Consider the following 22,297-nt stretch of genomic DNA (forward strand, 5'->3'; position numbering starts at 1 on the left):
GGCCAGTTGCATAAACTTAGCCTCTATGCTTGTTAACACAGTGTCTTAAGATCCAGTCTGACCAATTAGCAGCCAAGGAGTAATCAGTTTTATTTTTGGGATTCAATTTAGGCTAATCTACGTTTTTATGTAACCGAAAAAAAAAAAAAGACCAATCTTAAACAAAAAATTAGATGACTACTTGTAAGACTAGTTTAAACCTTTTATGCAACCAGCCCCATGGAGGTTTGCTTTTGCTTTGTTCAATTTTAATGAAGTTAACTGAGAAAATGATCGTATTTTTCGTAATTAAACTGAACAGAGAAAAATTCTGTAAATATTTAATGTTATATGGCTGCATCTTTAGACCTGCAGGGGGAGCCAAACAAACCGGATCAGCTCCGAACAAAACAAACAGAATCGAAACGCACACAGCTGTAATTGCCCGCACATTCAGCAGCAGCAGCTGCTCATTCATTGCAAAATGAGTTTGAGTTTTCTTTGCATCTGCATTAAACAAACTAAGCTTACGTATAATATTTTTTAACGCGACTAAGTTTAGCGTACATGCTTTCGTGCGTTCCCCTTTAGCTATCTGCTAACAGCTAATCGACCGGGGTCAGGGAGTTCCACCTTCGGTCAGATTCTCACTCGAGCCCGAGGTTCCAGAGGCCTTCGAGATAACAGCAACAGAGGAGCAGGTACTTGATTGAACATGATAATAACATTGTTAATGTGAAATGTGCATACACGTGAAAGAGGACATAAGTGGAACCGAGAGGGAGGCGTGTGAGATAGTTAAAATGTAAACACCGCCTCTTTTCTCTTTTGCTACACAGCTCTTGTCATAAGAAGATTACGTATACGCCAGTAATTTCTAAATAAACTGTGTAGCAGTGATGTACTTTTCATAAATGAATTTGCTTTATACCCAGACTGTTTTATATTTGGCAAATAACTCAAATCTGAAAAGTTGCAGGTTTGACCCCCAAAGGTAGGGTTCAAAAAAGGTGACTGCTAAATGACTTGCATATCTGACTGTGCCAGGATTATAATATCCATGAAGGTTTGGTGGTTGGCTGACGAATGATATGTTGTTTTTGTGTGTGTAGAATGTCAGACTCAGACAGTGATGAGGACCAGGACCGGCCCTTCCACCTAACAGGGTTTCTCTTCGGAAACATAAATGAGAATGGACAACTGGAAGATGACAGTGTGCTGGATATGGTAAGAGAGTAAATCCCTGCTCATGACACAGTAAATCAATAACTTAAATTTGTCATGAAACGGAAATTTGCCATATTTATTTTTAAATGTGTGTTATTAATCTTATTATAAATGAGTCATTCGTGCGTATGTTTTATTTGTACTTTTTTTATTAAAATTTTGGAACAAAATGTTATAACTCAATCTTCCAGTGAAACCACAGACTTTTTGTACTAAATGCCTTTAGTGGAGAGAGACTAAGTAGGAATAATGAATATATGCTTGTCAACAGTCGCTTTCTTTTTATCAGGAGTCAAAGAAGCACCTAGCTGGTCTGGGCATTCTGGGTTTGGGTTCACTTATTACAGAGATCACAGCCAGTGAGGAGGACACGGCTGAGCAAGAGCAAGACCAGAGCAACACTGACACAGAGGGTCTGTCTGTGTTTCTGCAATTTGAAAAACTTAATGTGTCAGATTTGTGCATAAATTAGAAGAGACATGTGATAAAATAACCTAACTTTGTGATCTATTTGTGTCTGTGCAGGATGGGTAAGGAGCACAGAAGATGCAGTTGATTACTCTGATATCAGTGAAGTTGCAGAAGATGAAACCCGCAAATACAGACAGGCCATGGGCAACCTGCAGCCATCACGGAGAACAGGTACACACAGGCACAACTGGAGCAGAACCCACTGAAGTATATGCACATCTTCATTGCTGATGTGTGTGTATTTTGGTGTGCAGATGAAGAGGAAGATTACGATGCTGATTGTGAAGATGTTGATGCCAAACTCATGCCACCTCCCCCTCCCCCTAGTCAGCCAACCCCTGCCAAGAAAGAAGACACGGCCACTCAGAACAGCAGTGGTAAATGAGACTTGTGATTGATAAGGCGGCAGCCTGAATTTTGTGTGTGCTGTTCTTACTTCTTTTTATCATTTTTAGTGACAGATGAAGGTGATGGCATTATCCTACCTTCCATCATCGCTCCATCATCGGTGGGTGATAAGGTTGATTTCAGCAGTTCATCAGACAGCGAGAGTGAGAGTGATCGACCGTCTCAGGGTTCAGGGACAGGAGGACAAGCAGGGTGTCTTACCCTCCCTCTTGCCGGAATTATGCAGAAAGATGCTGCTAAAGCCCTGCCTGGAGTCACAGAGCTGTTCCCTGAGTTCAGACCTGGAAGGGTGAATGTTACACAATATCTCTTAGAAATAATCCAAAGTTTGCATTCCACTCTTAGTTTGTTTGCAGTATTTCATGGTCAGTGTTAATGTTTTTGTTCTATCAGGTGTTGCGGTTCTTGCGGTTGTTTGGTCCTGGTAAGAACATGCCATCAGTATGGCGAAGTGCTCGCAGGAAACGGAAACGGAAGCAGAGAGACCCACAGTCAGACATGGCTACCGGTGACAACGAATCACAGCCACCTGAGCCAGGGGCTAAGAAAAAGTCAGGATGGGACTATGAGTATGCACCACCTCCACCACCGGAACAGTGTTTGTCTGATGATGAGGTAAACCAGACACGTGCAACATTTCATGTCCACTTGGCTGCTTCAGAAAATAGCCCTATATTATGGTGGGATCAGAAAGAATACATTTTGCTTGTCTCTCTGTAGATCACCATGATGGCTCCGGTGGAGTCTAAGTTCCTGCAAGTGTCTGGTGAAGGTGATAAGGTGTCTGAGGTGAGGCCAAAGGTGGCTGAGTGGCGTTATGGTCCAGCACAGCTTTGGTACGACATGCTTGGCGTCCCAGAGGATGGCAGTGGCTTCCATTATGGGTTTAAACTCAGAGATGACCAAAAGCAAGACACTACAGATACAGAAGCTAAGACTGCAAACCCTCCAGCTGCTGAACCAGTTAGTGAGCAGGAACCACCCCAAGAAACACATGCTGAGGTCAGTGCTCTTAGAAAAAATTGTTTTCATGACTTGAAACAAAGCTGGAATAAAATAGAAATATTGAATTGTAAACTGAAAAGAAAACTAGAAACATGGCCTTGGAAAATAACAGAAAAACAAGTAAACTTAAATAAATTAAAGCTTAATAGAATTAAATTCAAGAATTAGTATTCAAAAAAGAAATGAACATCTAAAAAGATAAGCTAATCTGAAAAGATAACACTAGTTGAAGTCTGTCTGCCTTATTTTTATTGTAAGAGCAATACGGCCATTTGTAACTTAAATATGCAAGGGTTTCATTCACTTCCAGTTGTTTTTCCTTTAAAAAAAAAAAGGGCATTTTGCTGTTTATCACAGACTGGTATTTGTTATCCTGTTACTTTAATTTGTTATCTTAAAAACACTGATTTGTAGCACAAAATTACCATTTTATCCTTTGCTTTAGTTATTTACCCATAACTGCTAATGAATTGTATGACTCACACATTTACAAAAATAGCTTACTTGCAAAGTAAGGAGGATAGGAATGTTTCAGGTTGTTTTTTAAAGGGTTAGTTCACCCAAAAATGAAAAGTAGCCCATGTATTACTCACCCTCAAGGCATCCTAGGTGTATATGACTTTCTTCTTTCTGATGAATCCAGTCGGAGTTATATTAAAAATTGTCCTTGCTCTTCCAAGCGTTAGAATGGCAGTAGGCAGGTGTATCTTTTTTTTTTCAACGGTCCAAAAGAAGTCAAATAAAGCATGCGCATCTATAATAAAACGTGCCTCACGCGGCTCCAGGGGGTGAATAAAGGCCTCCTGTAGCGAATAGATGCATTTTTGTAACCCTTATTTAAAACGTTATAAACACTTTTTTTTCTCACTTCTGCTGACTGTAATACGTGCATGTCATTCCGGCGGATGACTGCATCGCGATGGCGATTAGTGACGAACACGGAAGCGCGGAGGAGACACAGCAAAACAAAATGCCGGTCACGAATTAGAAGTACAAAACAAGGATTTGTAGAGAAAAATGACGGAGGATTTCGATATAAGCCAAGAGGAGACTGGCCACGATACGTAAGCCATCCGCTATTTTTGGAACAGTCTGCTAACCTTTGAGTGCATCTACAACAGCAAGTTATACGCTTGTATATCTTTGACCACAATACCACAGAACATTGCATAGATGCAATAGTATTTTCAACTGTCCCTCATTTGTTTACATTTCAACTGTACTCCTGTGCTACTGTTTTACATTTCAACTGCACCGTTGCACTACTCGTTTACATTTTAACTGCATTCTTGCACTACTCGTTTACATTTTAACTGCATTCTTGCACTACTCGTTTACATTTCCACTGCACTACTTGTACATGTAGGGTCACCACAATCCAGAGATGTGCAACATCCCGATGTGTAATACCTCACCTCAGCTGCTATGCCATTGTATCATATTGTATAATTTTATCACATTGTCCCCTTGTTGTATATATTTATTTTTATTAGATCCCGCACTTTAAATTAATACTGTTCCAATTCCTTTTGATGTTATGTGTGAATAACACCAAGGATTGCTACCTAATTTCGTTGAACTCTGTGCAATGACCATAAAGGAATCTTGAATCTTGAATACTCATTGATTATTAAGATGAATGACGTCAAGTTAACCACTCCAAAATGGCGGACGTGTCAACGTATCTGGAGCAGTCAAATAGGGCATCTATACATATCTATGGTGTTAACAAACACGCAAGACTAGTAAATCTCACAGGTGCGTGCGCTGCGCATAAGTCAGACGACATCATCCGCCCATATGACAGTTAGCATAAGTGAGAAAAAAGTGTTTATAAATTATAAATTTATCTATTATTCAAGGAACGAAAACGAAAAATTTTACTGGAACAGAACCGGAAACAGAAACGAAATCAAATTTTATAGTTCCGAACAGAATCGAAAATTTGAAATTGCCATTAACCGGTTAATAACGTTATTTTATCGTTCCATATAACCTTGTAAATATGGCTATTTTTCTTACAAAAATGCATCGATTCGCTACAGGACGCCTTTATCCCAACCAACCCCCATCCACCCCCCACCCCAGAGCCTTGTGAGGCATGTGGATGAATGCGCTTTATTTGACTTCTTTTGGGCTGTTGAATAAAACACCTACCCGCTCCCATTATAAAGCTTGGAAGAGCAAGGACAATTTTTTATATAATGGCTTGACGGTGAGTAAAACATGGGCTAATTTTCATTTTTGGGTGAACTAACCCTTTCATTCACAGTCAAATTAAAGGCACAGTAACTTGTAATAGTTAGGCAACTAAATTAATCATATGTATGCTTCTGTCTTTGTGTGTTAGCAGGAGGCTGAGGTGTCTCCGATGCTGGATGAGTTGTTTTTAATGGTGACGCAGCTGCAGTGGGAGGAAGATATCATCTGGAATGGAGAGGATGTGAAACACAAGGGCACAAAAACTCAGCGTGCCAGTCTGGCTGGGTGGCTGCCTACTAGCATGACCCGCAATGCCAATGCTTACAACGCTCAGCAGGGTGAGTGAACATAGCCATAATGCAGCAAACAAAAAAACAGAGAAGGTCACACTGACAGTGCATGATAAAAAAAAACACACATTCATAGATATGCCCTCACTGATCTTTGGAATGAATGTATGCATGTTTTCCAGGTCTAAGTCGCAGTAATTCTCTGTTGGTTCCCCTAACCCCACCACCTTTGACCAAAACTCCATCAATATCAGGCTCTAAGAGGGACAAACATAATCATGATCATCAAGGTACTGTCCTCTTGTTTGTTCTGTGGGTTATGTTTAAAGTTTGGCAGATGCTGTGAGGTTAATATCCACTCTTTGAGGCTCAGAATAAAACTGAATTTGTATCTTCTAACAGCCGCTCATGAGGATGACACCCCATGGTTCTCCATATTCCCGATTGATAACGAGGAGCTTGTTTACGGCCGTTGGGAAGACGACATAATCTGGGATGACCAGAGCGTGGACCGCCTCCCTTCTCCTCCCATTCTTACCCTTGACCCCAATGATGAAAACATCATACTCGGTATTACGTTTACAATACAATTTATAACTATTTCAGTTCTGTCTTTACAGCAGTGGTTCTGAATCTTTTGTGTCCAAGGCCCCCTACTATTTACAACAATATTTGTTGCCCTGTGACTTTTTCTGTTTTTCATGAATTTTTCATGATTTTGAGAAAGATTCTCAAAAATATTATTACTCACAATTTGTATCACAAAATATATATATATTTTTTTTACAAATGTATTTAACTTACTAAAATCACACTTTAAAAATAAGGCTACCTCATATATCCAGGTTTAATCCAAGACTATGGGAATCCTGGTTCTTCAAGGAAAGAAAAAATACTACTGACTGAACTACTGAGTGTTGGCTGAACTATTCTTTTAAGTTATCTTGAGGCCCCCTGATTGAGAACCACTGATTTAATTAAAGGTTAGGTTTTAATCAGGGCTCTGAACCGGTTCAAGGAACGAAAACGAAAATTTTTACTGGAACAGAACCGGAAACAGAAACGAAATAAAATTTTATAGTTCCGAACAGAATCGAAAATTTGAAATGGCCATTAACTGGTTAATAACGTTATTTTATCGTTCCATAAAAATTTTTTTATTTGCTGTCAACCAATCAGGAATTGAAGTAGTACAGACTATGCAAATGTGATGCTGACGCATCCGGCGAGTGAAATGCCCGCCCGTGCTCAGCTGTGAGCTCTAGTCGCAATGACAATGAATTCTGCTACCATCTGTTTTAATGGGAGGTAGCAAAATCTGACAGGGTAGCACAAATCGTCAGAACACCGGCGTTAGAGTTTATCCGACGACAGTGTGAGATAGATTCAACAGATCTTACGCACCTGCGGCGCTTCTGTGAACGGAGAAAACTCAATAAAACTATAGGCTTCCATAAAAAGGAATATATATGCCTATATACTAAATATTTTTCACGTAAATCATTGACAGATTAACAAAACGAAAGAAAAAAAAATATGCTGAGTTAAATAAGCGATTCATTGTGACACATTCCAACGTTCTCAGAAAGGAAAACGAGACGGCAGAAAGTAGTTTTCTTTATTTTGCAAAAGCTTTACAGTTTTATTTGTTTTGCAATAGCTTGACAGTTTTGAATGATGTCTTGCATCTGTATAACCAACCAGCGTTGGTATGGCCACATCGCACTGGCGCCTCACGTGCACAAAGACACACATTTTTGCGACATTGCAGCCAGTTCATTATCAAAATAAAATACAGTTAAAGGAACGTGTAAAAAGTACACAGTGCTCCGTTGTCCAATCTGTTGCGTTCAGCGTGACCACGCCTCACTGTGCTGTTATTTCCGATGTGAAGGACGATGTTTTACGTCGATGAAAGTAAAAGTCAATAAATAATATTTTAGTATACGTCGAGAATATGGAAACATTTGGATTCGTGCCGAGTGAGAGAGGTAGGCATCAGTTGCACCTTTAATTTGTTTTTGGAATTATGTTTTTATAGCCTATAGGCTATATCCTTAAGTTTAGAGGATTTGTTGTGTAGAGAAACTAATAACTGTGTTTATAATGTCTGTAAACATTTTTGATTTACCGGCATTTTAGCCTACATCATTTCTGAAAAGTAGCCTAATAAAATGCGACGTGGCTTAGCCTTTGTTTTTTTTTCCTCAAAACGCAATTTTATACAAGTAGTTTTTTTTTTTTTTTTTTTTTTTACAATTTGCAGCAAACATTTTTAAATATCTTAAAAAAATACTTTAATGTCTTTAAAGCATTAATAGATTTTTTTCTTTTGTTTAGTAGCCTACATTTAGAAATGTAAAAATCTAGAAAAGATGATGCTGTATTGGCTGTTCTTTTTCTTTTTGTGTAAAGAAAACACTGTACTTTATTATTATTATTATTGTAGGCAAAGACAATTTTAAAAACAACGATATTAACCGTAATTTTTTCTACTCGAACCTGTTTCGGAACGGTAAAGATACAGAGGAACGCAGGAACGGAAACGTTAAAATATCGATTCTGCTTGGAGTGAACCAATTGACTTTTTTTTTTTCGTTTTCAAGCCCTGGTTTTAATTAAGATTAAAGGGCCATTAACTTGGGAAAAGTAGTGTACATGGAACCTAACATTTGGCTTTGATCTGTTTTTCCAGAGATTCCAGATGAAAAAGAAGAGAGAGCCTCTCATTCACCCTCCAAAGAAAACAAGAAAGAGACAGCACTGAAAAAAAGTCGCATTCTGTTGGGAAAGACTGGTGTCATCAAAGATGAACCTCAGCAGGTAAGAGGAAAATAAGAAAAAGATATGGAGTAAAAAAAAAAGAGCAGGTATTTGGAAAGTGGATGATGTGTGTCATGTGTGGTTCTTTCTTACTCGTATCTAGAATATGTCCCAACCGGAGATTAAAGATCCTTGGAATCTGTCCAACGATGAGTACTACTACCCCAAACAGCAAGGGCTTAGGGGCACCTTTGGAGGAAACATCATCCAGGTAGGACATTCAAACAGGGGTGTAAGTGTAGAGTCTGATCTGGAAAATCTGGTCCCTGTAAGCCATCAGCCCTTTTTTAGGTCCTGGGCATGTGCATAGTTCACTGTGGGATGATCCTCTAAAAACTGTGTGCAACAGTGTAAGATGCATTAATGTGCATGTGTCTGAATTAGGGGTGTGCGATATGACGATTTTTAATCGTGGACGATATAAAAATCTCTCCACGATCTGCTTTTGAAAAAATATCGTAGTATCCTGCTACAGTGCACATTCTATCAATTACAGTTCTGGCGCCTCCGTCTATACTGTACTACACGACATACAGCGGTAGAGTTACTCTGGCACGACACTGCACTTATTCGTGATCGCAAAAGTACATTATTTGCATGAGCTTTAAAGCCTTGCTGGTTAAGTATTTCATTCGCACTAAAAGCCTTTCAAACAGTGCCTGATTACTGACCTAAGTTATCTTTTGCGCTAATACTGTCAAAACACACAAGGTTTACATATAGACTCAGTTGGTTATGTCTAAAATGAAAGTAAACATTTGAGAGAAAAATGGATACTTGCCTGTATTTTAGATGCGTGCAGGTCTTAAAGGGCATGCTGTCAACTGTCATTAAAGGGATAGTTCACCCTAAAATTAAATTTTTGTCATTATTTGCTTACTCACATGTTGTCCCAAACCTCTATTAATTTCTTTCATTGCAGCCATGAAGGGATTGACTAATTTCTGCTGAACACAAAAGAAGATATTTTGAAGGATGTGGGTAACCACACAGTTGCTGGTCCACATTATTAGGAAAAAATCCTATGGAAGTCACTGTGGACCAGCAACTGTTTGGTTTTCCACGTTCTTCAAAATAGCCTTTATGTTCAGCAGAAGAAAGAAACTCACTCTTACTCACTTAAAACAACTTTTGAGTAAATGATGGTATAAAAATAAAACAATATGACAGAATTGACAGACAGATGACAGAATATTTACCTTTTACCTAAAACTATCCCTTTAACATTAACAAAACAACAAAACGTAAGGAGAAAAATCTCTCACTACTCTTGACAGAAAATACAGTTACTTTAGGAATCAGTCTGTATTGTTTTATTTTTATATTTGTTCATTCATTTTCTTGAAGGTTCCTGCTAAATAGACTCATTGTACCTGAAAATAAAGCACTGTTTTTTTTATCTGTCTATTATGTGTACTTGTAATGTGTATCTTTGTTCTTATTTTTTTAATAAGAAAGATAAAATAATGTCAAAGATTTTTATCTTCGCCCACTTTGGCCTAAATATCTGCCATTAATTTTTTTTTTCTTTGTCTTTATAATAGGGAAATTAGTTTGGCTGTAATTCTCACACAACTTGCAAAATAGTAAAACCAACATGACAAAGAATCGAGATAAAATCATGATATTTAAAAAAAAAAAAAAAAAAAAATTGTAATATATTTTTTCCATATCGCCCACCCCTAGTCTGCATGTATAACCCTTAAATGGGCAGAAACAAGAAAATGCCTGTCCATTTATAAAATGAGATTTTTATTTTCCAAATCACACTCACTCGAATAATACAGTTGATAGGTTAAATAATTTGACTCTGATATCGTCTTTCCTAATTTTGCTTTGCCTATTGTTTCTTACTTATTTTTTTTTTCAACATTTCTTTCCTCAGCATGCCATTCCTGCTGTTGAGTTGAGGCAGCCCTTCTTCCCCACTCATATGGGACCTATGAAACTACGGCAGTTCCATCGGCCCTCCCTTAAAAAGTACTCATTTGGAGCACTGTCCCAGCCTGGCCCACATCCAGCCCAGCCTCTCCTCAAACACATCAAGAAGAAGGCTAAGGTAGACTGACACATAATTCATATGTGTGTTTGTGAGTGATAGTGAGTGTTTGTTTGTCTATAATATACATTGACTAATTAAAGTTTATACTTGTCCTTCATTTGTCTCGTTATATTTTGAAATCTCTCTCAGATGCGAGAGCAGGAACGTCAGGCATCAGGTGGAGGGGACATGTTTTTTATGCGCACAGCTCAGGATCTGACGGGCAAAGATGGAGACCTGATTTTGGCTGAATATAGCGAGGAAAATCCCCCCCTTCTCATGCAAGTTGGCATGGCAACCAAAATCAAGAACTACTACAAAAGAGTAAGTCACAAATATAAACAGACCACTGGGAGATTTAATGCTGATTAGTCTCAATAATTTGAAGTCTTGGTCTGGATCTGGGTATCCAAGTCTGGTCACTCTTGATAATGGCATTGTTAATGTTCCTGTCTGTAGAAACCAGGTAAAGATCCAGGAGCATCTGACTGTAAGTATGGAGAGACCGTTTACTGTCACACTTCACCGTTCCTGGGATCATTGCACCCTGGACAACTACTGCAGGTAGCATACAAACACACTTTTGTCACAATTGTCACCCTGTGTCAATTTCTTGTTTTCTTAATCAGATCTTGTTATAGTCCTTATATTGTCATTCCTTATGAATTATGTTGTGCTTTTGTGTGTGTCACAGGCCTTTGAAAATAACTTGTTCAGAACTCCCATCTACCTACATAAGATGCCTGAGACTGATTTCCTGATTATCCGGACAAGGCAGGGTTACTTCATCCGAGAACTTGTGGACATATTTGTTGTGGGTCAGGAGTGCCCTCTTTATGAAGTGCCAGGACCCAACTCTAAACGAGCCAACACGCACATTAGAGATTTCCTACAGGTATCACTGGCACCCATCCCTGCATTCCTAATTTATTCTGGTTGTGTGATAAGTGATAAGAAGTAATGTATGGATAAGTAGATTTTGAAAATGTGAAAGCTGATTATGTAGGACAGTAGTAATATGAGCTGACTACGTAATGTATTTAACATCTTCATTTGTATGTGTAAACTACATTAACACAGTTATGACAGTGTCGGGCCCAGCATCGAGCCTTGTGGGACACCTATAGAAGTTTGAAATCCTGATCTTGTTTGAAATGTGTTTTTTTTGGAGAGTATTTAAGTATTTTCTCTCTCTGTAGGTGTTCATCTATCGACTCTTTTGGAAGAGTAAAGACCGCCCTCGTCGTATACGTATGGAGGACATAAAGAAAGCTTTTCCTTCTCACTCCGAGAGCAGCATCCGCAAACGCCTCAAACTCTGTGCTGACTTTAAACGCACAGGTGCACTTACACCCTCAATCATGCACACACATTCATCTTAAATCAAATCCTGTTCTGAAAAAACTAAACGTTTACCTACAGCCATTTTCATCAAGATTTTTTTTAAATGTGCAAGGAAGATAGAACAGGTAGACAAACAGAGAGATGAAGGATGTTTTCAGTCACTGTGTGTTTTGTCAGACATTTTTTTGTTAAGTATTTTTCCTGGTACTGGGAAGGTAGGACAGGAACAGACAGTTCTGAGAAGGAGGTGAACCAGATTACAATAGACCCTTTTTCTGTTAGTAAACATTGTGACGTTTTTCTGTGGGCGGAGCTTAGCTGGAGGCAGAAAGATTCCACTGACCGCTTCACTAACGCTAGCTATGAAGTTAGCTTGTTTTTTAACAATAACTGGAGAAAATCCGATTTCACCCACATATGTAAGGTCACGCACTGTCCAGGACCGCGATTGTTATTTGAAAAGGTTAACTTTAATGGACGAAACCAGATCGGCCGACCCGCGCACGCTTTTCCTCGAAGCATGGACAATCTGACAGGATTCCCTCCAGTTGACTGACTCACATCTAACCTGTGTAGTTAAGACAGACTCACAGTGTCTATCTAGTCATGAAGATGTATTTTCAATTTCAGCAGGCAACTATTTTTACAGAAACATTATTATTCCAAGCCACAATTACTCATAACAATACAATTACAAATGATTAAGCTTATAAGTTTGTTGTTTTACACACATGCACACAGACATTATTTCATACACAACATAATCGTGAGATGCATAAGAAATCTATAGACGCACTCATAACAACAAAAGACAATACTTTATTGAACCTTTTCTGACAAGAAGTGTGCGTTGCAAACGCGAGCATTTTGACGGTCGTTTCTGTCCAGTCCTCTGGTTTTATCGCGTTTTAATCACAGTCGTCCGTTTTTGTCTGGCAGTGGCAGCAGGTAAGCGATAAAATTTCAAATCAGAGCCTGTACTATGTCGATTCTGGCACCCAACATCACAACAAGACTATATTTAAAGCTCCTTATGTTGCTGAATCTGCGCTGGTTTGAATGGGCCGCCTCCAGTTCTCCCTCTGTTTTGCCTCCAGCTTGTGCTGTGACGTAATCGTGACGTCGACTCAAAAAGGGTCTATTCTTCCTATTCCTTGTTTCACACATACTTGCACCTGTATTAACTGCAAGGTTCCACAAAAAAGGCAAGGCCCACTCAGGGATCCAAACATCCTAACCGTCTGTGCTGTACTTCTGTCTAAATCTAGATTTTATCTCATGATAGGCAAGTTTGTATTTATTTCAGGTACACACTCCCAGTAGCCATTTTATAATTTATGGCCATTAATCAAGGAAGTTCAGTGTAGTATCCCAGAAATCACTGTATCTTCTTTTAAAGCTGCAGGTCTGTTATGCAGCATAAACATTGTGAGTGTAAAAATCATCATGCGAGTCTGCATTTCATGTTTAAAAGATGTAGTTTGTATGAAACGGGCCTTAAACAGAATGCCACAAAAAAGAAATGAGAACATTTTCACATTTGGCATTTTTCAAAAAGAAAACTCCAACAATTAAAAAAATCATCAGGTTTTGACCATAGATATTTGTAACTACTAGTTACTGCTATTCATTACTATTGATAAAACTAGATAGAGAGGAAGAGACCAATATAGCTGTCCAGTTACACTTCTCTCCTCTGTCCTGTACTGAAGCTGTTTCATGCACAATCTTTCAGGCATGGATTCTAACTGGTGGGTGCTAAAACCTGATTTTCGGCTTCCTACTGAAGAGGAGATCAGAGCGATGGTCTCTCCAGAGCAGTGTTGTGCATACTACAGTATGCTGGTGGCAGAGCAGAGACTAAAGGTGTGCACATGCACACTTCATATTTTCAAAACTTTCTTCCGCATCCACACCAGATAATGCTCACTGTTCTTTCGCACAGGATGCTGGTTATGGTGAGAAGTCTTTTTTTGCACCTGATGAAGAGAATGAGGAGGAATTCCAGATGAAGATTGATGATGAGGTCAGAGGTTTAATGAGTACATTTGAATATTGTATTTGTGATGGATTTAGTCAGATTTTGATTATAATTTTGTGGTGGTATGATTAGGTACGCACTGCCCCGTGGAACACAACTCGGGCATTCATTGCAGCCATGAAGGGGAAATGTCTCCTGGAGGTCACAGGGGTCGCTGACCCCACTGGCTGTGGAGAAGGGTTCTCATACGTTAAAGTCCCTAACAAACCCACACAGCAGAAGGTATGTGCTTTCTGACCATTTGGCACAGCTCCTGGCAATGAAATTTTCAGATCAGTGACAATATTCTACACACCTCATTTCGAACATGGTATTTCCTGTTTTTTTCCTCAGGATGATCGAGAGCCCCAGCCAGTGAAAAAGACAGTGACAGGGACTGATGCGGATCTGAGACGTTTGTCACTCAAAAATGCCAAACAGCTGCTCCGCAAGTTTGGAGTTCCTGAGGAAGAGGTGACACTAAACTAACAAACTAATCGAAGATAGCGCCTCTGAATAAGCTAATCGCATAATGGTTATATTAGAATAAAGGTGCTGTCTGTGTATATGCATTTATTTATTTAGTTATTAATAATTATTATATTTATTTCTAATGATATGGATGTTTATTGGTGGTAAATGTGTACTCTCTTATCTCTGTAATATATTTTAATATCTGTATTTATGTACATATTTAGATAAAGAAACTTTCCCGTTGGGAGGTGATCGACGTCGTGAGGACCATGTCTACTGAACAGGCTCGTTCAGGGGAGGGGCCTATGAGTAAATTTGCTCGTGGGTCTCGATTCTCTGTAGCAGAACATCAAGAACGTTACAAAGAGGAGTGCCAGAGGATTTTTGACCTGCAGAACAAGTGAGAACCTGAGAGAAATCAGCATGAGAGTTCTCTGCTTTTCATTCTGCACAGTCACACAATTAGGTTATCAAAATGGTTACATAAAATGAATATGACTATTCTGATTAATGTTACAATACTCTTGTTTATGTAAAATGAGTGTGATGTGTGTTTTAGAGTATTGGAGTCCACCGAGGTGTTATCAACAGACACGGACAGCAGCTCAGCAGAGGACAGTGATTTTGAGGAGATGGGCAAGAACATTGAGAACATGCTGCAGAATAAGAAGACCAGCTCTCAGCTGAGCAGAGAGAGAGAAGAGCAGGAGAGAAAAGAACTGCAGCGGATGCTGATGGGAGAGGACAATGAGAGAGAGAGAGGCCGCAAAGAAAGACGCAAAGGCTGTACGTCTGTGTGAAATTGAACTGGTCAGTACCCAGATTTATCTCTGTCTCTAACAAATCAACATCTGTTTGTGCATTGTAGCAAGTGCCCTTTCCACCAGCTCTCACAAAGATGATGACGCTTCCTCCGTCACTAGCCTGAACTCTTCAGCAACAGGGCGAAGGCTTAAAATTTATCGCACCTTCTGTGATGAGGACGGCAAAGAGTATGTGCGCTGTGAGACTGTACGCAAACCGGCTGTTATTGATGCTTACTTGCGTATACGCACCACTAAGGATGATGAGTTCATGTAAGTGTCTATTTGTGTACTTAGAGTTATTGTGATGCCATAAGTGTAATAGTCAATATTAATACACACCAATAACTAATATAGTATTGAACACTATTTTATATAAAAAAGTAAAAACAAATAATAATAAAAATAATATCTGTGTCTCTACCTGAATGTGTCTGCAGTCGCAAGTTTGCACTGTTCGATGAGCAGCACCGGGAGGAGATGAGAAAGGAACGGCGAAGAATTCAGGAGCAGCTGCGGCGCCTCAAACGAAACCAGGAGAAAGACAAATTTAAAGGTCCGCCTGAGAAAAAAGCAAAGAAGGCCAAAGAACGACCAGACCTGAAGGTACAAAATTAGAAATGCACTTCTTGCTGTGAATGAAATGAACACGTGATGTTTTCCTGCACAGACTGATTCTAATGTTTCTGGTGTCCACAGCTGAAATGTGGAGCTTGTGGTGCTATTGGCCACATGAGGACCAATAAGTTTTGCCCATTGTACTACCAAACCAATGCCCCGCCTTCTAATCCGGTGGCAATGACAGAAGAGCAGGAAGAGGAGCTTGAGAAGACTGTGATCCACAATGACAATGAAGAACTTATTAAAGTGGAAGGAACCAAGATTGTGCTTGGAAAGCAGCTCATTGAGAGGTAAAACAAACATGGTAGTTGATGCGTAACATGTTTGTAAACTTTTTTTTTTGGTTTTTTTTTTAATCAATGCCAACAAGGGGTTAAAATTGATGCCATTTGTATCATGTCTCCATTAACCATTGTTGACTATATCTCGCTTATGGTCAAATAAAACTATTAAAAAATTTTTTGGTCATTGAAATAAACCCAAAATAAAATATAAACTTTATTTTACTTTATTTAATGAATAAAAAATGTAAAGTTAAAAAGAAGATTAGGAATGTTGCCCTGTCAACTAACTGAAATAAAATGCTAAAACTGAAATACAAATTAAAGGTATATATTTTCATATAAATAATAAATAAAATAACTAATAAAAATGACAAAAGCACTATGACTATAAATGGCTAAAATTAAAACTAAAAATGTAAATATAAAAACTAATTCTAAATACAATTAATTAACAAGTACTACAATAGTTTATAAATAATACTAAAATAGCTTGTGGTGTGACGAATTAATTTCAAATGTATCTTGTTATTCTCTCAATTAAAATGCTTTATGCAAAATAACATTTAAAAGAACTACCAAAATACTGCTCAATATGGTTGTAGATAATGTATGGCATGTCACATCGCAAGTCGCCTTCCAAAAAGTTGTCAACTGCTCAGTTGATAAAATGTTTTAGTATTTGTACCGTTGTTATGTATATTAATCCATCATTAATATATTTATAGTGCTGATGAAGTGCGGAGGAAATCTCTGGTTCTGAAGTTCCCCAAGCAGCAGCTTCCTCCTAAAAAGAAGAGACGTGTGGGGACAACGGTGCACTGTGACTACCTCAATGTAAGAGTATGTTTTAAATGTTTCTTTGTACAATAGTCATTTACAGGTCCTTATAGAGCCTGTATAGGTAATAAGCATATGGCAGCTTCTCAGTGTGGCATCATCATTCATTCTAACTCTGCCTTTCTCTCAGCGTCCTCATAAGTCCATCCATCGTAGAAGGACAGACCCCATGGTCACACTCTCTTCAGTGCTGGAGAGCATCATTAATGACATGAGGGACTTTCCTAATGTAAGACACATTCACCTTTCTTTCTATACTAGACATGGACACATGCTATGAGACACTTAGGGAATTTGATGTTTGATTTTAGACATACCCGTTTCACACTCCTGTGAATGGCAAAGTGGTTAAGGATTATTACAAGATCATCATACGGCCGATGGACCTGCAGACACTGCGTGAAAATGTTCGCAAGCGCATGTACCCTTCACGAGAAGAGTTCAGAGAGAGTGTCGAACTCATCTACAAAAACAGTGCTACGTACAATGGTACTTTCACATGTAACTCGTAGAGAAACTTCATTTCTTTATTCAGGCGAGACATACTCATGATCTGTTTTTGTGTGTTTTCAGGGGCAAAGCATCCTTTAACCCTTGTCAGTCAAGCAATGTTGAATCTGTGTGATGAGAAACTCAAAGAGGTAGATGTGTATCTTTTACTAGGACTCAGACATGCTTGCAAAGAGATTAAGGACTAATTCTTCTCACTCTCTTTGCAGAAAGAAGAGCGTTTGGTTCGTTTGGAGAAAGCCATTAATCCCCTTCTGGATGATGATGATCAGGTCGCTTTCTCATTCATCCTCGACAACATTGTCACACAGAAGATGATGGCCATACCTGACGTGAGTGGAGTTATTTCCTGTTCTAGCCTTATACATTTTATATTTACTCGCATTTAGCTATTAGACGACTAATTTCCTATTCTTTTAATCATTCATATTTATTTTTCATTCATATAGTCTGTCCAGTGTTATTAACTGCAAGTCAGTTTGGGCAATATTAACCTATTTAATTTTTTTTTCTAAATTTATTTATTGGATTTTTTTTGCATTAAAATTAACAAGTGCACAGATAACCAACCCATTTACCACAATTTAAAATTACGCAATAGTAGCACCCAAATTAACAAACTCCTGTAAGTTACGTACATTTTAGAAGTAAAATTAAATATCCTGCACTTTAATACAATTAGATAATGTATAACAAAATAATACATCAATAAACTAATAAGTAAAATAAAATTTAATAAAAATGTATATAAATAAAAAATACAAAGGTGGGCAATGCATGGATGTAAATGCTCAGTTTAACAGTTTATAGATATTTTCCAAAAAGGGGTACCTTATCTTATCAAAGGTCTTTAGGGAGCCTGTGAGGGACTTTCTTTCAAACTTTATACAAGTTAACACCTATTAAATCCACATACAAATGTAGGGCAAACAAGTGTTACATAAAATTGTCAAAACATTATTACATCCAATGGTCCTTAGCAGGTTTTACACTAGGGAGGACCAGCTAATGTCAATTAACAAAAAATGATGTGAATTTCTTTTTCCTTAATTAGTTAATATCTATCTTTCTCTCTGTAGTCCTGGCCCTTCCATCATCCTGTTAACAAGAAATTTGTTCCGGATTATTATAAAGTCATCATCAACCCCATGGATCTGGACACACTCCGTAAGGTGAGGAAGATCTGTGAGTTGATAGAGGAAGAAACTTCAGTTAAAATGTGATTTATTTAAGAATCTCTGAATTGTTTGTGTGCGTAGAACATCTCCAAACACAAGTATCAGAACCGAGAGGTGTTTCTTTCTGATGTCGGTCTTATTCACACCAACAGTGTCAAGTACAATGGTGAGAAACATGAATCTTTTAGTAATGAAAATGCTGTTTCATCTGAGCTAAAATTGTGGTTTCACTTTTATATACATTTGTACTTGTTCAGGACCTGATAGTCCTTACACAAAAACAGCTCTGGAAATTGTAAACGTCTGTAAGCAGACGCTAGCAGAGGTATGTCTGTGTGCAAGTGAGCCAGCTCTTTGCTGTTTTCATGTGCTTTGTTTGACTTGTGTTTTAGATGTTTAATGTGTATTTGTCTGTTAGTATGACGAACACCTGACTCAACTGGAAAAAGACATCTCTACTGCTAAAGAAGCTGCTCTGGATGCTGCAGACCTTGAGAGCTTAGACCCATTTACCCCTGGACCATACACACCTCAGGTACATGCACAGATTACACTGAGGGCATGATCTCGAGTGTCTCAAGCGCTCTTGTGTGCAAGTGTATTTTGTAGCAGGTGAAATGAAGCATGTCAGCATAAGAGATTCTGACAGAAATAGAACGGAAGGCTTGTATTTCTCTCTCGCTCATGCATAATCCAAACTTTCTGTACTGCACAGCTGTTTGATGCACATTTCCTCACTGTTCCTGTCTTTTCCTCCTCCCTTTATGACAACCTATTTGTCTTTCTGTGAATGGGGCTTTTTCTTCTCTTTCATTATTCTTTCTTTCTTTCTTTCTTTCTTTCTTTCTTTCTTTCTTTCTTTCTTTCTTTCTTTCTTTCTTTCAGCCTGATGTGTGTGAGAACAGTGTGTCTGTGAGTTTGCAGGGTGATTCTAGTCTGTTAGCTGAGGCTACGCTAATCCCTCCCACCCCTGAGAAAAGAGGAGGGCAGGTATTCCTCTCTCCCTCTCTGTGCATTCCTCTATACCCCTGTCCATTCATGTCTTCATTCTTTTTATCGGCTGGCTTGCTTTACCCCTTTAGATATGTTATTCTACCCCACCATCCATCCATGTGGTCACCAACCCCTTGATTTGCTTTCTAACCCATCTCCAGTGGCTATTAAGAATGTTTAGGATACATTTTAGAACTGGTACTTAATGAGCTAAATTAAAAATCTGTCATTTATTTCAAATTGAGTCTCTTACCAGCTAAGAACAAAACAATATTGTAACATTCGCAGGGAATGTAGCTGAAATTATAAGTGTTAACTGCATTCACTGTTTTTTTTTTTTGGGGTTTTAAAGTGCAAAAACAAATATCCCAAAGATGATAAATTACCTCCCTCCATCCCTCCCTCCATCTGTCCATCCTCTGCTGCATGCATTTTCTGATTGGTCCTCTCCTTTTGTGTACTTTACTACTCTTTTTGTTTACACCTTCCAAAGGGTCGTCATGGTAGAGGCCGAATGGGCGAGGATGAGTCTGATGTGGACATAGAAGGATTTGAGGAAGATGATGATGGCAAACCTAAAACACCTGCTCCGGTAATAGTCTTGTCCAAAAAAAAAACTTTAATGGTTTAACTGAATGTTTCAGTGTCAGAGATTTGAGTGTTGTATGTACTTCTAGGCTGAAGAGGGTGATCTGGATGATGAAGATGAGGAGGATGATGACGATGATCTCCTAATGAGGCCCCAGAGGCGTATGCATAGGGATGATGAGGAGGAGGAGGATGATGAAATCTCCAGCCGGCCAGCACAGGCCAGTGTGCTCTACCAGGACCTTCTGATGTCAGATGCAGAAGATGACGCTAGCGAGGAGGAAGGCGATAATCCATTCTCCTGTGAGTCTGTGTGTACTCATGTATATACGAGTATTTGTGGGATATTTTGGCTGTATGTGTAATATTGATTCTATCTGCTTTCCATTGAAGCTATCCAACTGTCAGAGAGTGGCAGTGATAGTGATGCTGAACTGGGGCATCAGGAGAGCACCCGGATTGGACTAGAGCAGGAAGAGAGTATGATGTCTTACGAGGGGGAGGGACCTGATGGGGTAACGCACATGGAGGACAGCAATGTCAGGTGAGAATATATGCAAAAAAAAAGCATAGTTTTTTGTGTAACGCTTATGTAATTCCAGATAAGTCATAGTTTTGTATCACTGTTAGGGATTTGCTGTTGTTCTTCAGTAACTGCAGGACTCTATAGAGTCTAATAATGTTTGTCTTGTACTTGGATAAGTGCTGTGATTAATTTATTTTACATGATTTACAGTACTTCCTAATAAATAGTCCTGTGTTATTCTTTGGGGCATCTTGGTAAAGCCCTCCGTCAGCTATTTTCTTGTCCTGCTCTATACTGTTCTCATCTACATAAATCGGTAAAGGATTAATATAGGTTTCTAAAGCATGTCATAGCAACAATAAAATCTCACAAATCCTAAATCAGGCTAACGCAAACTACTACTGTTCAAAAGTTTGGGGTCAGTCAGATATGATCCTGTCTAAAGAATCATGTGACACCAACTGGAGTAACGGCTGCTGAAGATTCAGCTTTGCAAAATAACATTTTAAAATGTTTTCAAATAGAGAACTGTTATTTGAAAATGTAATATTTCACAATATTACTGTTTTTGATCAATAATGATCAGTTTTTGATTTTATCTGTATCTGAACGTGTTTAATGTTAACTGTATGCACCAAGGGTCTGAGAGTAATGCAATTTCAATTATCTGTATGTATGTACTGTACATGTGGAAGAACTGACAATAAAGCTGACTTGACTTGAATTAAATGCAGCCTTGGTGAGCATAAGAGTCTTTCAAAAACATTGAAAAATTTCAAACATTTGAATGGTAGTGTGCCTGAAGTAGGTCTGGGTATTGGCACAGATTTGATTCACATGCTCTGTTTGATTTGAGTCTTTCTACCTTTACTCTAGCCTGTTAATACCGTACAAAGTTAATATAACACTACAAAACCGTTGACCGCATCTAGATATCTAATATGTAACTAATATAAAAACTATGAACTACACTAAAAAAGCAGCAGCAACTTGTGTTTATCATGAACACACACTTTACTATGTTGAGAACTGTGTGCAGGACAACTGCATATTCTCTTAAGATTTTAAGAATCAATATTGGATTGTTTAGATGAAAATCATTTTTGCCCAGCCTTGCTTAGAAGTACTGTTGTAAAGTACTATTGCCAGCAAGGCAGCGTGGCTATTTTAATTAAATACCATGTCTTCTCATAAAGTCTCTGTATAAACTTTCACTTACACTTCCTGTGTGTTACAGCTATGGCAGCTATGATGATGGAGACAGTCAGATGCATAGGCATGTGTCCAGCCCCAGGACAGGAGAACGAGATGGAGAGGAGGTGTATGGGATAAGTGAAGAGGAAGAGGAGGAGGAAGATGAACGGAGGAGAGGTCCTAGTGTTCTCACACAGGCACAGCTCAGTGATGATGAGGAGGACAGTGAAGAATTCAGATCTGTTGGTGGAGACAGTGACATGGATTCTGACAACTAACACACGCTTATTCCTCTTCTGTCATATGCTCTGTGTGTAACTGTCCTGGTGTTGCACATAACTGTATATTTCGTCCTACTCTTATGGTTGTGTTTTATATGTTGTTATTTTTATATGACTTATTGATCCTGTTTGAGGGACTCGGACAACTTTTGTGATGTGACAAATAAATTATGTATCTGAAGTGAACACATTGTGATT

At 38.6% G+C, this 22,297-nt stretch overlaps 1 protein-coding gene across 4 annotated transcripts; it reads left to right on the plus strand.

Annotated features, from left to right (window-relative positions):
- The first annotated feature begins 357 nt into the window (after positions 1-357).
- Positions 358-22,283, plus strand: LOC306870316 (transcription initiation factor TFIID subunit 1-like). 4 transcript variants are annotated; one of them, XM_079417515.1, is made up of 40 exons: positions 358-680; positions 1,092-1,206; positions 1,496-1,619; positions 1,732-1,848; positions 1,932-2,054; positions 2,133-2,374; positions 2,479-2,700; positions 2,806-3,087; positions 5,444-5,630; positions 5,765-5,872; positions 5,985-6,152; positions 8,278-8,405; positions 8,509-8,616; positions 10,291-10,464; positions 10,597-10,770; positions 10,906-11,010; positions 11,141-11,341; positions 11,646-11,787; positions 13,526-13,656; positions 13,736-13,816; positions 13,904-14,053; positions 14,165-14,284; positions 14,509-14,684; positions 14,844-15,070; positions 15,153-15,360; positions 15,528-15,693; positions 15,787-15,998; positions 16,718-16,832; positions 16,960-17,058; positions 17,141-17,318; positions 17,403-17,470; positions 17,549-17,671; positions 18,419-18,511; positions 18,599-18,683; positions 18,775-18,842; positions 18,936-19,052; positions 20,004-20,102; positions 20,188-20,401; positions 20,492-20,642; positions 21,862-22,283. In XM_079417515.1, the coding sequence occupies exons 2-40, from the start codon at positions 1,093-1,095 to the stop codon at positions 22,094-22,096; spliced, it is 5,835 nt and encodes a 1,944-aa protein (XP_079273641.1). In that variant the 5' UTR covers positions 358-680; position 1,092; the 3' UTR covers positions 22,097-22,283. The 4 variants fall into 4 exon arrangements, with proteins under 4 accessions (XP_079273641.1, XP_079273643.1, XP_079273640.1 ...); XM_079417517.1 differs by having other exon boundaries at positions 16,718-16,826; XM_079417514.1 differs by having other exon boundaries at positions 392-680; positions 5,441-5,630.
- The last annotated feature ends 14 nt before the right edge of the window (positions 22,284-22,297 follow it).

This window comes from Barbus barbus (genome assembly GCF_936440315.1).
Source record: "Barbus barbus genome assembly, chromosome: 5".
Lineage (NCBI taxonomy): Eukaryota > Metazoa > Chordata > Actinopteri > Cypriniformes > Cyprinidae > Barbus > Barbus barbus.

Bases quoted from the DNA above. Each gene is read 5' to 3' on its own strand.
- LOC306870316 (XM_079417514.1), top strand. From the start codon at position 1,093: ATGTCAGACTCAGACAGTGATGAGGACCAGGACCGGCCCTTCCACCTA. The intron at 10,771-10,905 runs GTAAGTCACAAA...TCCTGTCTGTAG, and splicing joins TCAAGAACTACTACAAAAGA to AAACCAGGTAAAGATCCAGG. The intron at 15,694-15,786 runs GTACAAAATTAG...TGGTGTCCACAG, and splicing joins AAGAACGACCAGACCTGAAG to CTGAAATGTGGAGCTTGTGG.